This window comes from Plecotus auritus (genome assembly GCF_963455305.1).
Source record: "Plecotus auritus genome assembly, chromosome: 4".
Taxonomy (NCBI): Eukaryota; Metazoa; Chordata; class Mammalia; order Chiroptera; family Vespertilionidae; genus Plecotus; species Plecotus auritus.
Window position 1 is genome coordinate 57,310,675 of NC_137775.1, and position 14,416 is coordinate 57,325,090.

A 14,416-nucleotide genomic window follows, 5' to 3' on the forward strand; every position below is an offset into this window, starting at 1 on the left:
TAAGATTAGATTTTAATAAAAGTGCATTTAGTTGGCATTCAATAAATACTTAAATGCAGGATGATATTCAAAACATTAATACATTCAATCAACTAGAATGGATAAATTGACCAGTCAGAATAATAACCATTAGTAAACAGCTAATCAAGCCACCTTGGTGCACACCTGCTGATGATCAGTCCTGGCTAAATAAATGCCATTTTAAATCATTTCCCCAAAGTGTGTTCCTTACTACACTAATTTAGTGATATATACCTCAATATTAAAAAACATTGAATAGACCTAACCTTCCAACCCTCTGGTATTTCAGTAAACATTTTGAAAAAGGCTACTTTACTGCTCTACATTTTAACACCTCTCACCACTAGTTTCTCACCTCCATTAACATTCTTTTAGCTGGCTCCCATCATTTTTCACCTGGACTATTTCAAGCCTCCCTGCTTTTTTATTTTGTTTTTTTGTTGTTAATCCTGACTTGAGAATATTTTTTCCATTGATTTTTATTATATGTTTTAAAATATATTTTTTATTGACTTCAGGGAGGAAGGAATGGGAGGGAGAGATAGAAACATCAATGATGAGAATCATTGATCAGCTGCCTCCTGCATGCCCCCTACTGGGGATTGAGCCCACAACCTAGGCATGTGCCCTTGACTAGAATCGAACCCAAGACCCTTCAGTCCACAGGCTGATGCTCTATCCACTGAGCCAAACCAGCTTTTAATCTCCAACTTAGCCAATGTATTCTCTCTATAGTGCCAATTATCTAAAATTGGTACCTGATCAAATTGTTTAATTTAAATGCATTAAGTAACCACTTAAACAATCAAGCAAAAAAAACAAGATAAAGGTTAATATGGCATACAAGAACCTTCATGATCTCACCCATCTGCCTCTTTAGTTTCTCCAACTTCCTTTCCGCATGGACTACTTACAATACTGCAAATGCACTATGCCCCTTTATACCTCCATGCCTAGAATTCCTTTCCCCTCCCTCTTACCATCTGATGTCTACTCATTCATCTTTCAAGACTCATCTTTTCTATGAGACTTTCATAATTGCCAGCCTTCTTTCGCCTTACAAAATAGAGCATTCTTCCTTTGATGTCTCTAGCTATAGTATTTACATACTTTTATTTTAATAGCTATAGCAACTGTATTTGCTAGCTTAATAATCAAAATTTATCTTGTTAAAACTCTACCTGTCTAGCCCTTTAAAATAATTTATGCTGAATTTAACATAGCTGAAAATTTCCCAAACTGTTACATTTCACTTAACACAACAATGTATTTTGAATAAATAACATGTTCTGATCTGTAAGATTCAAATTCTTTGGGTTTAGAAGAGAAAAAAACCCCAAAATAATTTTATAATGATGAAATCTTAGGCAAATTGAGGCTGCAGGAAAAATATATCTCAAGACAAATGACTGAGGAAAAGTATACCATGAAAAATATATTCTTTATGATTCTTTTTTTAATACTTAGGCATTACATTCCATATCAAATTTTACCAACATGCTATTCTATATTCATATTTATTTTATACCATAATTTGATTATTTCTGTTCCATGCTAAAAAGCCCACTCTTCCATATAACTTTGAGCATACAGAACCTGGAATATAAAAAATTTAACTCAATGTTGTCAAACTCTTCTAACATATACGAGAACCATTACAGAAATGTCTAGTGGTCAATGTTCTTAAGTTAATGAGCAAAAGAAAAGCCCCAATACATTCACATTTTCACTTAACAGTGGCTCATCACTAAATTAATCAGAAATAAACCTACTTGCCTCTGCACAATATAGGGAAATTTTGCCAAATGCCTACCTTTAAGAGCTAGATCAACTCTGAAGAAAATTGTACGAAAACGTAAGTTGTTAACAAAAATTTAATATTAAAATTACTCAAAAGTTATTGTTAATATAGGAAAGAAAACATGTCTTAAACACCCACAAGAACTTTTATTTTAATAAATAACAGTGGACTTACCAAAGGGTAGGGATTTTAATGTGTCAAGTTTTATGGATATTGGTAATAAACCTTAAGGAGGTGAAACCAACTATTCAATATAACCCATTAGGCCCTAAAAATAAAACTATAATACTTGTTCATTTATTCAGAGTACCAGCAATTTCAGTTCATGTTAAGTGCTTCATTTTCCTGCAAATCTGATGTTGCACAGGGAATATACACATTTTCATATCATCACAATCTTATTAATATCTCAGGCTAATAATATTGTGAATGCAACTGGTTTATAACAAACACAAAGTCAAAAATCAATGCTACTATTTATGGCAAACAGAAACAAAAGTCAATTTGAAAGGATGTTTTTCTTTTGTTTCCCGTGCTGATTTTAGTTGGACTTCAACTAAACTCTCCTGAAATTAACTTCTATCTCTAGCTGTAAATCCACAGTATAAATATGGTAAATAAAGCCAAACTATAAGAGCTAACTACATACTGAATAACCAAAATAATCAATAATAATAACTAATACTGCTCTGGAGGACCAATCTAATGAAAAAAGTATCATTAGATATGGTGGGAAATACAGACAAATCTGTACAATCTAACATCTATAAACAGTAAAACCGAAACATCCAACTTCCTTATAGAAAGTGTTTCAAAGGACTCTTGCATTTTATAAACACAAGATGGGCTCACTTTGATGATACCAATTTTAAGATTTATAAAAATGTTTAAAAAAATTTTCCACAAAATTTTATACAGTTTAAAGCTATACACCAATCTATAAATCTCAGAAAATGGGGAAAAAAAACCCTTTGTAAGATCACATGTATAAAACAAGAAATGAAATGTGATTTTATTTAAGGCAATACTGGGCTACTTCACAAATCACCACCTCAAATATTTACACTGCTCCACACTACTAGTTTCTATCACATTCACAAAGGATTTTTTTTTATAATACCAAATGTTTAAAATCTTTGATGTAAATTCTTTATTCACATTTCCATTATATATCATGGAATCATATTATCTATATCCAATTAGAAGCACAGGGAGTGGGGGGACTGTAGCTATAGGAAACTGCTAAAGAATCTGCTTTAATTTCACATAAATACCACCCCAAAATCCTGGATGGCAAATTTACAAAGCAGAGCAAGGTGTTGATATAATGTGCCTGCTTTGTGAAAAGTGATTCTGAGATCATCTTGTAAATAAATGCTTTATGTAAAAATTAATGAACTATGGCAGAGTTTCTAGTTTTAGTTTAAAAAATTCTTAATTTAAAACAATAAAAGAAGTTTTAAAAACTTGCTTAGTTAAAAATTAAAATTCCAAATATAAATGTGTCATTTAATAGTTTAGACTTACATACTGCTGGTGGCAGCAAATGATTTACAATAATAAATATATACAAAAAAGATATCTACAAACAAAGAGTACTGTTATACATGAGCAGTGATTGGTGAAACAAATCAATCTCACAGATAATTCATTTTAGTTCATGAAAAGGACAACTGGTTGATAGAAATTTGAGTTTTAGCTCAATATTTACAATAACTTAAGTTTTGATTCTGTTCTTCAAGTCCCATAGGGATAAAGAAAGTTTTACATGACAAACGTCATGCGTGTTCTTTTTTCTTTTTTTTTTTTCCCCCTCCATTTTTTGGCCAGGTTATTTCATGTCAATAACAACAAAAAATAATGAAAAAGTTTTACAATTCTAGCATGCTTGATGGCTATTTAAAATAAAATTCTAAGTGACATATTTATAGCACATTAGTTATCAGTACTGTCCTCTCCCTGTGGCTTTGCCCATACTGATTTCTTTCATAACAGACACAGATCGATCATTTGAATGTACTTCAAGTTTTTTCAGACTGACAGTAGGTTTCATTTCCTGAAGTTGCTTTAAGACAAGCTCGGTGCAGTCTTTTAGAGTCTTGTCTAAAACAATTTTTACATTATCACTGCACTGAAGCTGTGATGGATTGGCAAACTGTACAAAGGTTTCACTTTCTTTATGAGAACATATATGATTTCCACTATTCACAGCAGTCTTGTCAATATTTTTTCTTGAATTTGAATGGGATCCTTTTTTATTTCCACTATTTGAATGCTCTTTGTCAGTATTTTTCTTCTGCTTCACTGCAGACTCCTCAAGAAACTTCAGAAATGATACTTCAAATCCCATCGGTTTAAATGAGCTCCAGTCAAAAGATGCAGGATGCTCCTCAGTGGTTTGAATCGCAACAGCAGTTTCTTCTTCTTTATGCGTATTACTTAACTCAACTGCTGGTGCTGGTTCAGCCTTTTCAACTTTCCTCTTTTTATTTTGGGATACATTTTTTTCTTTATTACCTCTCTTCAAATTACTTCCTTTTTGTTTTTCTTGTTGGCAGGGTTTATTTTCCTGAAAATCATTATTTACATTTGAAGAGGTATGAGCTTGGGTCTCCACACTTGTGCTATCTTCATTTATTAATTTTGTAATAAATAATTCTGTTAGTTCATCCATTTCATCTTTTTCATTTTTTTCAACTTCCTTCTGTGGAACTGTAGTTGTTCTTGCGTTATCACTGCTCTCTGATACACACGTATCAGATTCTTTCACATCATTCTTATCAACGTCTTGCTGAGAAGTTTCCTTTAATTGTGAATTGCAACACTGTTTGAAGACAATAAGAAGATTGCGGTGCTGTGATGTAAATGCTTTAGATAACTTATGACATTTATAATGTCGAATTATATTGCTTTCACTTGTAACAACTGATGTACACCCCTTTATCATACATGGATATTGGGTTACAAATTTGCTTGTACATTCAGATAAGGCATCATTTCTTGCCTTTATAGAATATACATGCTTTCCACGTTTCAGAGAATAAGGCTTATTTTCTTCAATCTGTACAATCTTTGCATTCTTGTTTTCTAAATTATTTTTTTTCCTTCGTTTGATCTTAGGCATTTTGGTTCCTTCCTTTCCAGATCTGTGTTTTGTTCCCCGATATTTAGACTTTGTCTTGTCTTGGTTTGCTTTGCTTGATATATTTTCCTGACCAGATGTTAATCTTCTTGGCCGAATCAAATGAGCTTTATGTTTATCATTATGCTTATTAAAAATGTGTCGAAGGAGATTAGACCGAGTTGCATATATACGGTCACAGCCCTCACAATCACACTTGTATATGCCATCTTCTTCAGTTTTACTCCCCCTTATCCCAATTCCATGGTCTGCCTCAAGATGAACAACATAGTTCAAATATGTGGTAAAGAAAGATTTACACTCTAACTGGTCACACGGAAATTTCCCAACATCCACGGAAGCAGTCATACTTTCAATTTCCTCAGGAGTCATTTCATGAAGTTTCATATAGTGTTGTATTAAGCCAGTAATAGCTTGGAAAATTCTAGAACAGTCACTCACCTGACATCGAAATTCTTTCACCGTTTGTTTAGTTTCAATTTCTTCACTTTCTTTTCCAGTTTCGCTTTCCTCTTCAACCTCTGCAGAAAATGCAGGTAGATCTGATTTGTGTACAGCCTGGTAATGCAGAATTAAGTTCTGCTGTATTGTAAAGGCAGCAAAGCAACCCTGATGAACACATCGGTAAGGTCTGTAAGGACTGTATCTTGTTGGAAACTCAAGGGATTGGGAAACTGGTTTCTTGCGTTTTTTCTCCTCCTTTTCTTTTTTATGTCTCCTGATTTTCCGTCCTTTGGTTTGTATGTTTGTGAGGGAATTGGTATTACACTGTTCTGAAATAACTGTGCTCACTTGTGGAGAACTTTCTGTTTTTTCAGAACTTTTTTTTTCTAGAAGTTGATTTTCTGGAATCACTGCTATATTACTGAAGGCATTTTCCTTCATTGCTCCCAATTCCATAGCAGACTGAAATTCCCTTTTATTTTCCTCTATCATAGCTAGCTGTCTTTTTACTTGTGTTATTCGTGAGACTGACAAACTTTCATTCTGAGATTTTCTCCCATAAGGTCTTTTTATTTTTAACTTTACCATTTCCTCTGTTGTAAAATGATGTACCAACTGACAGTGCGCCCGGAGATTAGAATTTCTTGTAAATGTTTTTGTGCAGGTAGGTACTACACATTTAAATGGAGCAAATTTCAACTGATTCTTCTTAATTTCAAGTATCATCTCTGGAGTGTACTGATGAATTTTACCATAGTGCTTAAATAGTGCATCCTTTGTCATAGCACTGTAATTACAGCCTTGGTTTTGACACACAAAGGGTTTATTAACTTTGTCAATAAACTGAATATTTATCATTTCAGAAACTGGCTGAACAACTGTAACATTTGGAATTACTTTAACAGGAACAGGAGTCAGTGTCATTGATGTATTTGTTAGTACACATTGGGATGCTGGAGTGGATAGGTCATTTTCTAATTTTAATTTCTGTAAGCCTTCTAAAATTTCCTGTATTTGATCCTCCTTATGTAATACTTCAGACTGAGGAATGTTACTTTTTGTCGGCACAACACCTACAAAGGAGGAAAACTGAGAAGAGTCAGGTAATTTGTTATTTTGTACAGTGTTTACTGAAGGAAGTTGAATGTTATAATTTATTTGAGCATTCTGTGATGTTTCACCAATACCCTGAGATCCACTTTTTACCTCAAGTATTTGAGAATTCATAGCACTTTTAATAATTTCAAGCGTCTTTTCAAAGTTTTGTATAACATTGTCTTCAGTAATCTGCAAATCAGAACTTACTGAAGTTGTGCATGAATTCAAAGCCATCATTTGGGAATCACCATTTTCAGTTTTTAATGGTAAAGGGGCTAACACTGTATGAGACTCAAGATTGGTTTTAAAGTTTTCTTTCACATCAGTCAGAAATAACTGATTGTCCACATTACTTAATTTCTGTGTTAGATTTTCCACCAAAGCCTGAGGTTCACAATTTGGAATTACGTTTGAATGAAGGTCAGCTGGTATCTCAATGCTCTTTGCTATAAGTCCCATTGCTGTTAAGTCACTAGTTACCAAGTTTTGGGAAGCATTAGGTGCAATAAGTGGAGGAGTAACTTTCTTTCTTCTCTTAGAAGCACTGTTTCCCTTTTTATTTAAATGACTGGACCTTGTGTTCTGAGGACCACTTATAACTGAAACACGTGAACTGTTACTGGTAAAATTTTGTGATGGCCCACTAGCATTAGGGAATGTACTAGAGCACAAACCATTTTCAACAGTCTTCAGTAGTAAGTCATTTGTTGGAAAAATGGGCAAAGTGCTGCATTCCTCAATGGAGGGAGTTTTGGAGTTTGGTGTTCTATTCTGGCTTGTCAGCAGGGAGTTTGGGTGGCACACAGTCTGCAACAGGGTGGGTGGCACTGCTGGATTTGGTATCACTGTAGCATTTACTTGAGCTGCATCTGAGACACAACCTGTTGGAGCTTGAGAAAGCATTTCAGCACCCTCAAATGTACTGGGAATCCCAGCAGTTTCCAAAGCCTGTTTAATAATTTCACTTCCTTCTTGGCTAACACTTGTATTAAAGTTAGTCACACCAGTCCTAGGAAATGTATTTGGTAAAAATGTTGAAGAGCGATTTTCAGCAGCAAGAAGTTGCAGGAATGATGGATCTTTAAAACATGTTTCTGGATTGAAGGTACACTGTTGTGGCTGCTGCAAATTTATTGCATTTGTGGAGAGAATCATGCTGGCAAGAAGAGAAGGCTGTCCATTACTCTGTAGAAGTTCTTGAGCAATTTCTGCTCCATCCAGAGGTTTACAATAAGATCGCTTAGACAAGTGTCCACCCAGCGATCTGGGATTGGTAAAAGCCCTATAACACCTGCTACAGATAAATTTCCCATCTCTGATAATTGCAGGCCACTTAGCCCTTTTGTTGTGCTTGGGTTTTCTTTCCTTCCCATTTGGGCCCCGCCCACGGTCTTTTTTAACTTTCTCAGGAGCAGATTGTTGCGTACTGGTGCTGCTGAAGTCATTTGCAACATTTACTTGTGAGGGAAAAACTGCATTTTCAACATTACCTCCTTTTAGAAAGGAGGAATTAGTGTTTCCTTCAATCTGTGAGGAAAAATGACTTGTATTGTTTTCCAGTTGGGAAAAAACAGAATTAGTTCCACTATCTGCTGGGGAAGGGAAGAGAGACATTGAACTACTTTCTGCAGGTAAAGGAAGGAAAGGATCTGAGCCACTGTCAATATTCAAAGGCAAAACTGTTTTGGTTAGATCTTCCATTTGTGCTGGTATGGTAGTATTAGACAAATTTTCCATCTGGGAACATAATATACTACCACCCTGTTCATTTTTATCCTGAGAAGGTAAATGTGGATTTATGACACTTTCTACTGAGGGTAACAATGGAGTTGATACACTGGCCAACTGAGCTGGAAAAATGGAAGATGAGACTTGCTGCAACTGATTTGAACAAGTAGAATTTCCATTGGCTTTGGTTTGTGGTGTAAAAAATGCATTGTTAGAGCTGCTCACCTGTGATGGCAAAAAATAAACAAACTTTCCATTATTTGGTACATTTAAGTTGTTAGATTTCTGGCCTTTTTTACTTTTGCATTGCATTTTAAATGCAGCATACTGGTCAGGGTGTGCTGTCTTCATGTGCTTCCCAATACTCTGTGAAGAATTATAGGTTCGAGTACATCCCTCAACCTGGCAACTGAACTTTTGAACTGGCGCTTTTGGAGGCACTGATGGAGTTCCTAAAGAACTACTTAGATTGGGCTGTGGTGGAACAAATGTGATACTTTCTAATGTCTTAAGGGGTAAATTATAAAGATTGGCTGATGTTTTAACATTACCTCCACATTCAAACTTGGATGTTGGCAAACTGTTTTGAAATCCTGTCTGATTTTGCACAGAAAAGGTCATCAAGTTGTTCACTTGTCTTTCTAAGTTTTGTGGGGTAAGGTCACCTATTTTGAGGGTTTCTGAGTTTACTAAAGAATTCTGAGTAATCTGGGCTTCATTAAAGCAATCCTGTTCTTTTCTCTCCTGGAAACTTGAATGACACAAATCATTACAAGTATCTTCAACTACTGTATGTATGTTTGTGACCAGTGATTCTCCAGTATCTTCCACAGTTGAATTTTCTTGCTTTCCAAAGTTATCCTCAATTCCCTGATTGAGGGACACCTTAATGGACACAGCCACTTCACTGGCCTGTAGCAGAGGAGTAGTAGCAGGGTTTTCCAAACCATTTGACAATGGTTCATCAGCTTGCCTGAGCTCAGAAGCAGAAATATGGTCTTGTTTGGCCACAGCTGATTCTGCATTGCTTTTATCCCAAGCATCACTTCTATCTGTTGATAACGTACTTTCAACGTTATTTTGTGAAGGAAGCATAGACCTTTCTTTCTCAGTAGTCCCTTCTGAGTTCTGATTCACTTTGGAAAGCTGAACAGAAGCTCCAGAAGAATTAAGTTGGTCTTCTGGAGGCAGTGCTTTTTCAGGAGTGCTATGATCTTCCAGATGCTTTTCTAGCTCACTCTGAGAACGATATACTTTACCACAACCTGTGAACTTACAAGTATAGGTATTATAATGCTGTGCTTCATGATCGTATAGTAAGTAAGCTTCTGAAAAAATTCTGCCACATTTAGGAAACATACACTTCGCTCTAAAAACTTGATGTTCTTTTCGGTGGGTTAAGAGCTCTGCATAACTATTAAAACCAGCCTTACATTTCATCTGTATACAGATATATGGTTTACTGCCACAATGCATTTGTAAGTGATCATTGAGATGAGTAACACTTACAAAATGACGTCTACAGTACTGGCAAATAACTTTTTTGCTTTGCATTTCAAGAAAGCGCTTGGCATCTTCATTATCCTTATGCCCCTTTACATGAGCAATTAGATTTTTAAAGTACTTAAAGCCCTTTTTACAAAAAGTTACAGGGCAATTAAATTCATTGACAGGTACTGGTTTCTGGACTGGGATGACTTCTGGCTCATACGACTTGTCTTTGTCATCATTTTCATCATCTGAACCATCATTGTCATTAAATACTATAAAGTCTGTTGAATAAAGACTATTCTTTTTTATAGGCCGCTGTTCCTGTTTGGTCACAGCATTAATCTTCTGATTATCATTGGTAGTTGTGATCTTAGGCGGCCTTCCCAATCTTCTTAATGGTTTCATAGCTGCTAGTCTCTCTTTACTAGATTGTTTAACATGCAATGTGACATGAGGGACAAAAGTTTCTTTAGAATTAAAGTTCTTTGCACATATAGGACAACTGTAAATCCCATCTTTGTAATGTTTTTGAGCATGTCGTACTATTCTATGACCAAGAAATTCTTTGTCACATAGCACACAATACTGCATGTAGGCTTGCCAATTCCGAAACCTAGCAGATATAAATCCTCTCTCTCTTAATTGCTTTATCTCTCTCTTCTTCTGCTTTTCATCACAAAGAAGGCCAGAATTAGCACCAACTCCACCAGAAAGTCCATTCACAGAAGTTTCTTTTGTCTCTTCCTGGTAGTCTACTACTTTCTCATAAACTTCACTGTCATTTAGTTCATCAATTGAAGACACAATGGATGCTTCTTCCCCCATTAATGCAAGACATTGTCGTTTTAAGGTTTTCCAGTCCCAGAATTCTGGATCAAAGGGCCACTGAGTTTTTAACACAAGTAAGAGCTCACAGCGTAGAGAATTTGGTATTGGAAGATTCTCTTCATCATATTTCTGGTCTGGCTGGTTATATAACATTTCCACAGCATAATATGCATCTACTGTAGGCTCAATAAGAAATTCGCTCAGTTGACAAGCACGTTTAACTTCCAGATCATCAGGCAACAAACAAGAAATGGTCTTGCAAATAGATATTTTCACTTCAGTATTTTCTGTAGATTCCAAGCGAAGAGCTTTTACGCATAGTTCTATACAGGTAGCAAGTCCAGCACCTTCAGTCTGTGAAAAAACAAATAGGAAATATTAACTTAATCTACACTAATCAACACAGATTTGTGAATTTAGTAATTTAAAATCGAGGTTTCCTTTTCTCAAATTTTGCAACAGCCAATGCATGAAAAGATGCTCCTTATAAAGCACTGCACCATAGCCTGGATTGGTGATGGTGTGTGTGTGTAAAATGAACTGCACAATATAGCAGAAAAAGCATAAGCATTGACAGCCTAGATCAGCTGTGGGCAAACTACGGCCCGCCGGATCCGGCCCGTTCGGCTGTTCTATCCGGCCCGCGGAGCCAAAAGAGCGGAGGGTTCTCTTGCTCTCCCCTCCGCTCCTTCACCAGCAGCAGTGTTAACATGGCAACGTCCGGAAACACGGCCGCAGCTCCTTCTTCTGAGTGGGTGGATTTATATCCGCCCATTCAGTAGAAGGAACAACCTCTCAATCTTCCAGAGGCTCCTTGTAATGCCCGCGGATGCGTCCCCCGACATCACCCTGGGAATGCGTAGACACGTTATCGTGGTGATGTAGGGAGACACGCCCCTGGAGAGCACAGTATCAGAGCATTAGCTAAAAAGGAGACCAACAACACTGTTCCCACTGAAGTTGATGTTTTAAAGACCAAAAACCTTTCAACCCAGTCTACATTGCCATCTACATCTATGTCCCAGGCATAATTTGGAAGTTGCACTAAAGAAAATGTTTAATTTACTGTTTACACATTTTGTTCTTTTCTATTTGTTTTAGTTTTAAATTATTTTATTATATTTAAGTTTAATTTGAAAGGCTTTTGTACCTTTCCTTTGTTAGGCAATTTTATTTTGCCTTTGCCATTTCAATATAAGGTATGTTATTGTGCTATGATTCCTCCATTTTTTGAAGTTTCAAATTATAATAATTAGTGTTTACATTCTTCTTGTTAAAATGTTTGAAATGAATAAAACTATTGAAATAATAAAAAAAAAAAGACCATACCCTTTTATGTAATGATGTTTACTTTGAATTTATATTAGTTCACACAAACACTCCATCCATGCTTTTGTTCTGGCCCTCCAGTCCAGTTTAAGAACCCACTGTGGCCCTCGAGTCAAAAAGTTTGCCCACCCCTGGCCTAGATTATTTAATAGCTAGGCAAACTGTAAAGTTATTTAACTTCTCTCACCTTTCATATCCCACTTATAAACAGAGATAAAAAACCACTAACTTTGTAAAATTGCTGTGAGCATTAATGAATATTATGTATCTAAAGCAGTTGATATAGTTTGTTATAATGCCTGGCACATAGTGATTAATAACTGCCATTAATTTTATCAAAAATCTCATTTCCTAATTTAGCATTTGCAACCCTTCTGAAACAAAATCCTCTTAAACCAATTACAAAATGATAATGTCCTCATATTTCCTAACTGAGTAATAAAACAAGGTTTTCACTTTTAACAGAGTAAAGTTATTTGATCCTTAATAGTGCAGATTCTAGTTCTATCACAAAATTCAATGTCAAATTACCTACCTCATGGCCAGATCAGCTTAAGAATTAAGAGTACAAGGAGACATAACAAACTTTTTCCCTTTTGAATTAGCATCTTGCACTATTATAAGACTAGAGGCCTGGTGCATGGATTCATGCACAGGTGGGGTCCCTCGGCCTGGCCTGCGGGGATTGGGCCAAAACCAGCTCTCTGACATCCCCTGAGGGGTCCCGGATTGCTAAGGGCAGTTCTTGGGTGACGTACCCTGGAATTGGCCTCCTCTCTGGTTCCAGGGTGCATCACCCAAGAACCGCAGCTGCCAAGTCACTGCAGCTCTGCAAGCTCCTGAGTTGAGTGTCTGCCCCCTGGTGGTCAATGTGCGTCATAGCTACTGGTCGGAATGTCTGCCCCCTGGTGGTCATTGCGTGTCAAAGCTACCATTCAGACATTCAGACGGTTGTTTAGGCTTTTATATATATAGATAGCAGTAATGAATGTAAGAGTCATCTGAAAGATACATGAACATAAAATGGGTTTAAAAGGGGAAATATATATGAAAAACAAGCCAGCCAAAATATGTGGCCACATTTATGAGAATGAAATATGTGTTGTATCAGATGAAAAGGCAAGAAAGAAAAGAAGTCAAAATAGCTGACAGGGTCTGTATTTTCACAGATTAAGAAGAAAATTAAATATTTTAATAAACAGAAGCTTAGATTTGTGAGACAAAAATAAGAGCGAGGGAAGGAGGCTGGTATACTGAACTGGACTTAATTTCAAGAAAAGGAAGGGCACAAAGACAAAGAAGAAAACCAAGGAAAAAAACAAACCGGACAAAACAAGAACATAAAACCAATTTTTATAAGTGACAGTGAAGAAAGGACAATTGGGAAAGAGGTGGAATCATATGGCTGTCTCTGGCTTTCACATAAAATTGAATCATTATTTTATACTATTTTGGAATAGATTTAAGCCAGAAAACTTTTACAGTAAAAACTTTTGCATAATTGTTACCTTACGGGCCACTCATAATAGTAGACAATTAGGCCACTCCTATGTTATCATATAGGGTGGGTGGGGGGAGATGAGGTCAGTTTGCCTGGAATTATAGGCTATTTGGGTAGAGGAAAAGGTAAAAAGATGAAGCTAGATGAGATGACACATAGGTTAGATTGTGAAAGCCCTTTTGTATTCCATGCTTAATTATTTTAAATTTTAAAATACATAGGTAACCATTTAAGAATTTTGAAGCAGGATAAGACATAATGCTGTGGAAGGCTAGGGAAAGATTACAGGGATGTACGTGGGGAACTGATATCAGCATGTAAGCCTTGGGTAGCTTTGAGTCAAGGAGACTGGCCAGCCAGAGGAAAGGAACAGAAAAGAGTGGAATTACAAATATAAAACCTTGCATTTTGTTTTAGAAGCTTGCCTGCTGCTATACCAGTGCCAGAAAGAGCCATTTGTCTCTATTCCTCCTTTGAATTGGTATCACTTAGCTTTCTGTTCTATGAGTTATAATTAAGCTGGTGCTATCATTACTTTTATCAAATGAGGTTATAAAGTACATTTTTATGGACGAATTATTTAATTACAGGTACTCATGGGAAACTGATTTCAAACTCAACTTTAAAAACACTTATATAATCAGTTTATGATATATTACTTATAAACTTAATTTTTAATTACACACAGAAAGTTGAATACGCAGAAGAATAAAAATTTTGGTAGTTTATTGTTTTGTTGGTGTTAAGATTTCAACTTTATAACAAAGTTGTTTTGTGTGTATGTGTGTTATTTTTTTGTTAATCCTCACCCAAGGGTATTTTTCCCATAGATTTTTAAAATATCTATATTTTTTATTGTTGGACCCCAAATCTGTGTGGGGGCAGACTAATGGTTATAACTTCTTAGAGGAAACATTTTGTCCTCTGCCTCACAGCACAGTTGAACATGCGTAAGGTTCCCTATCATCCATCTGTGTTAGTAATATTTTTCTAATTTACTTTTCAATTAATTTTTAGTACTTCACCAGTTGGG

The 14,416-nt window shown here is 35.8% G+C and overlaps 1 protein-coding gene across 2 annotated transcripts in view; it reads right to left on the reverse strand.

Moving 5' to 3' along the window:
• Window positions 1-1,443: 1,443 nt before the first annotated feature.
• ZNF292 (zinc finger protein 292) overlaps window positions 1,444-14,416 on the reverse strand; it is an 85,820-nt gene continuing 72,847 nt past the window's right edge. For both annotated transcript variants that reach the window (XM_080666750.1, XM_080666751.1), the window contains one exon: window positions 1,444-10,907. In XM_080666750.1, coding sequence (XP_080522876.1) covers window positions 3,765-10,907 — 7,143 coding nt within the window. In that variant the 3' untranslated portion in view covers window positions 1,444-3,764. The remainder of the gene's footprint in view (window positions 10,908-14,416) is intronic.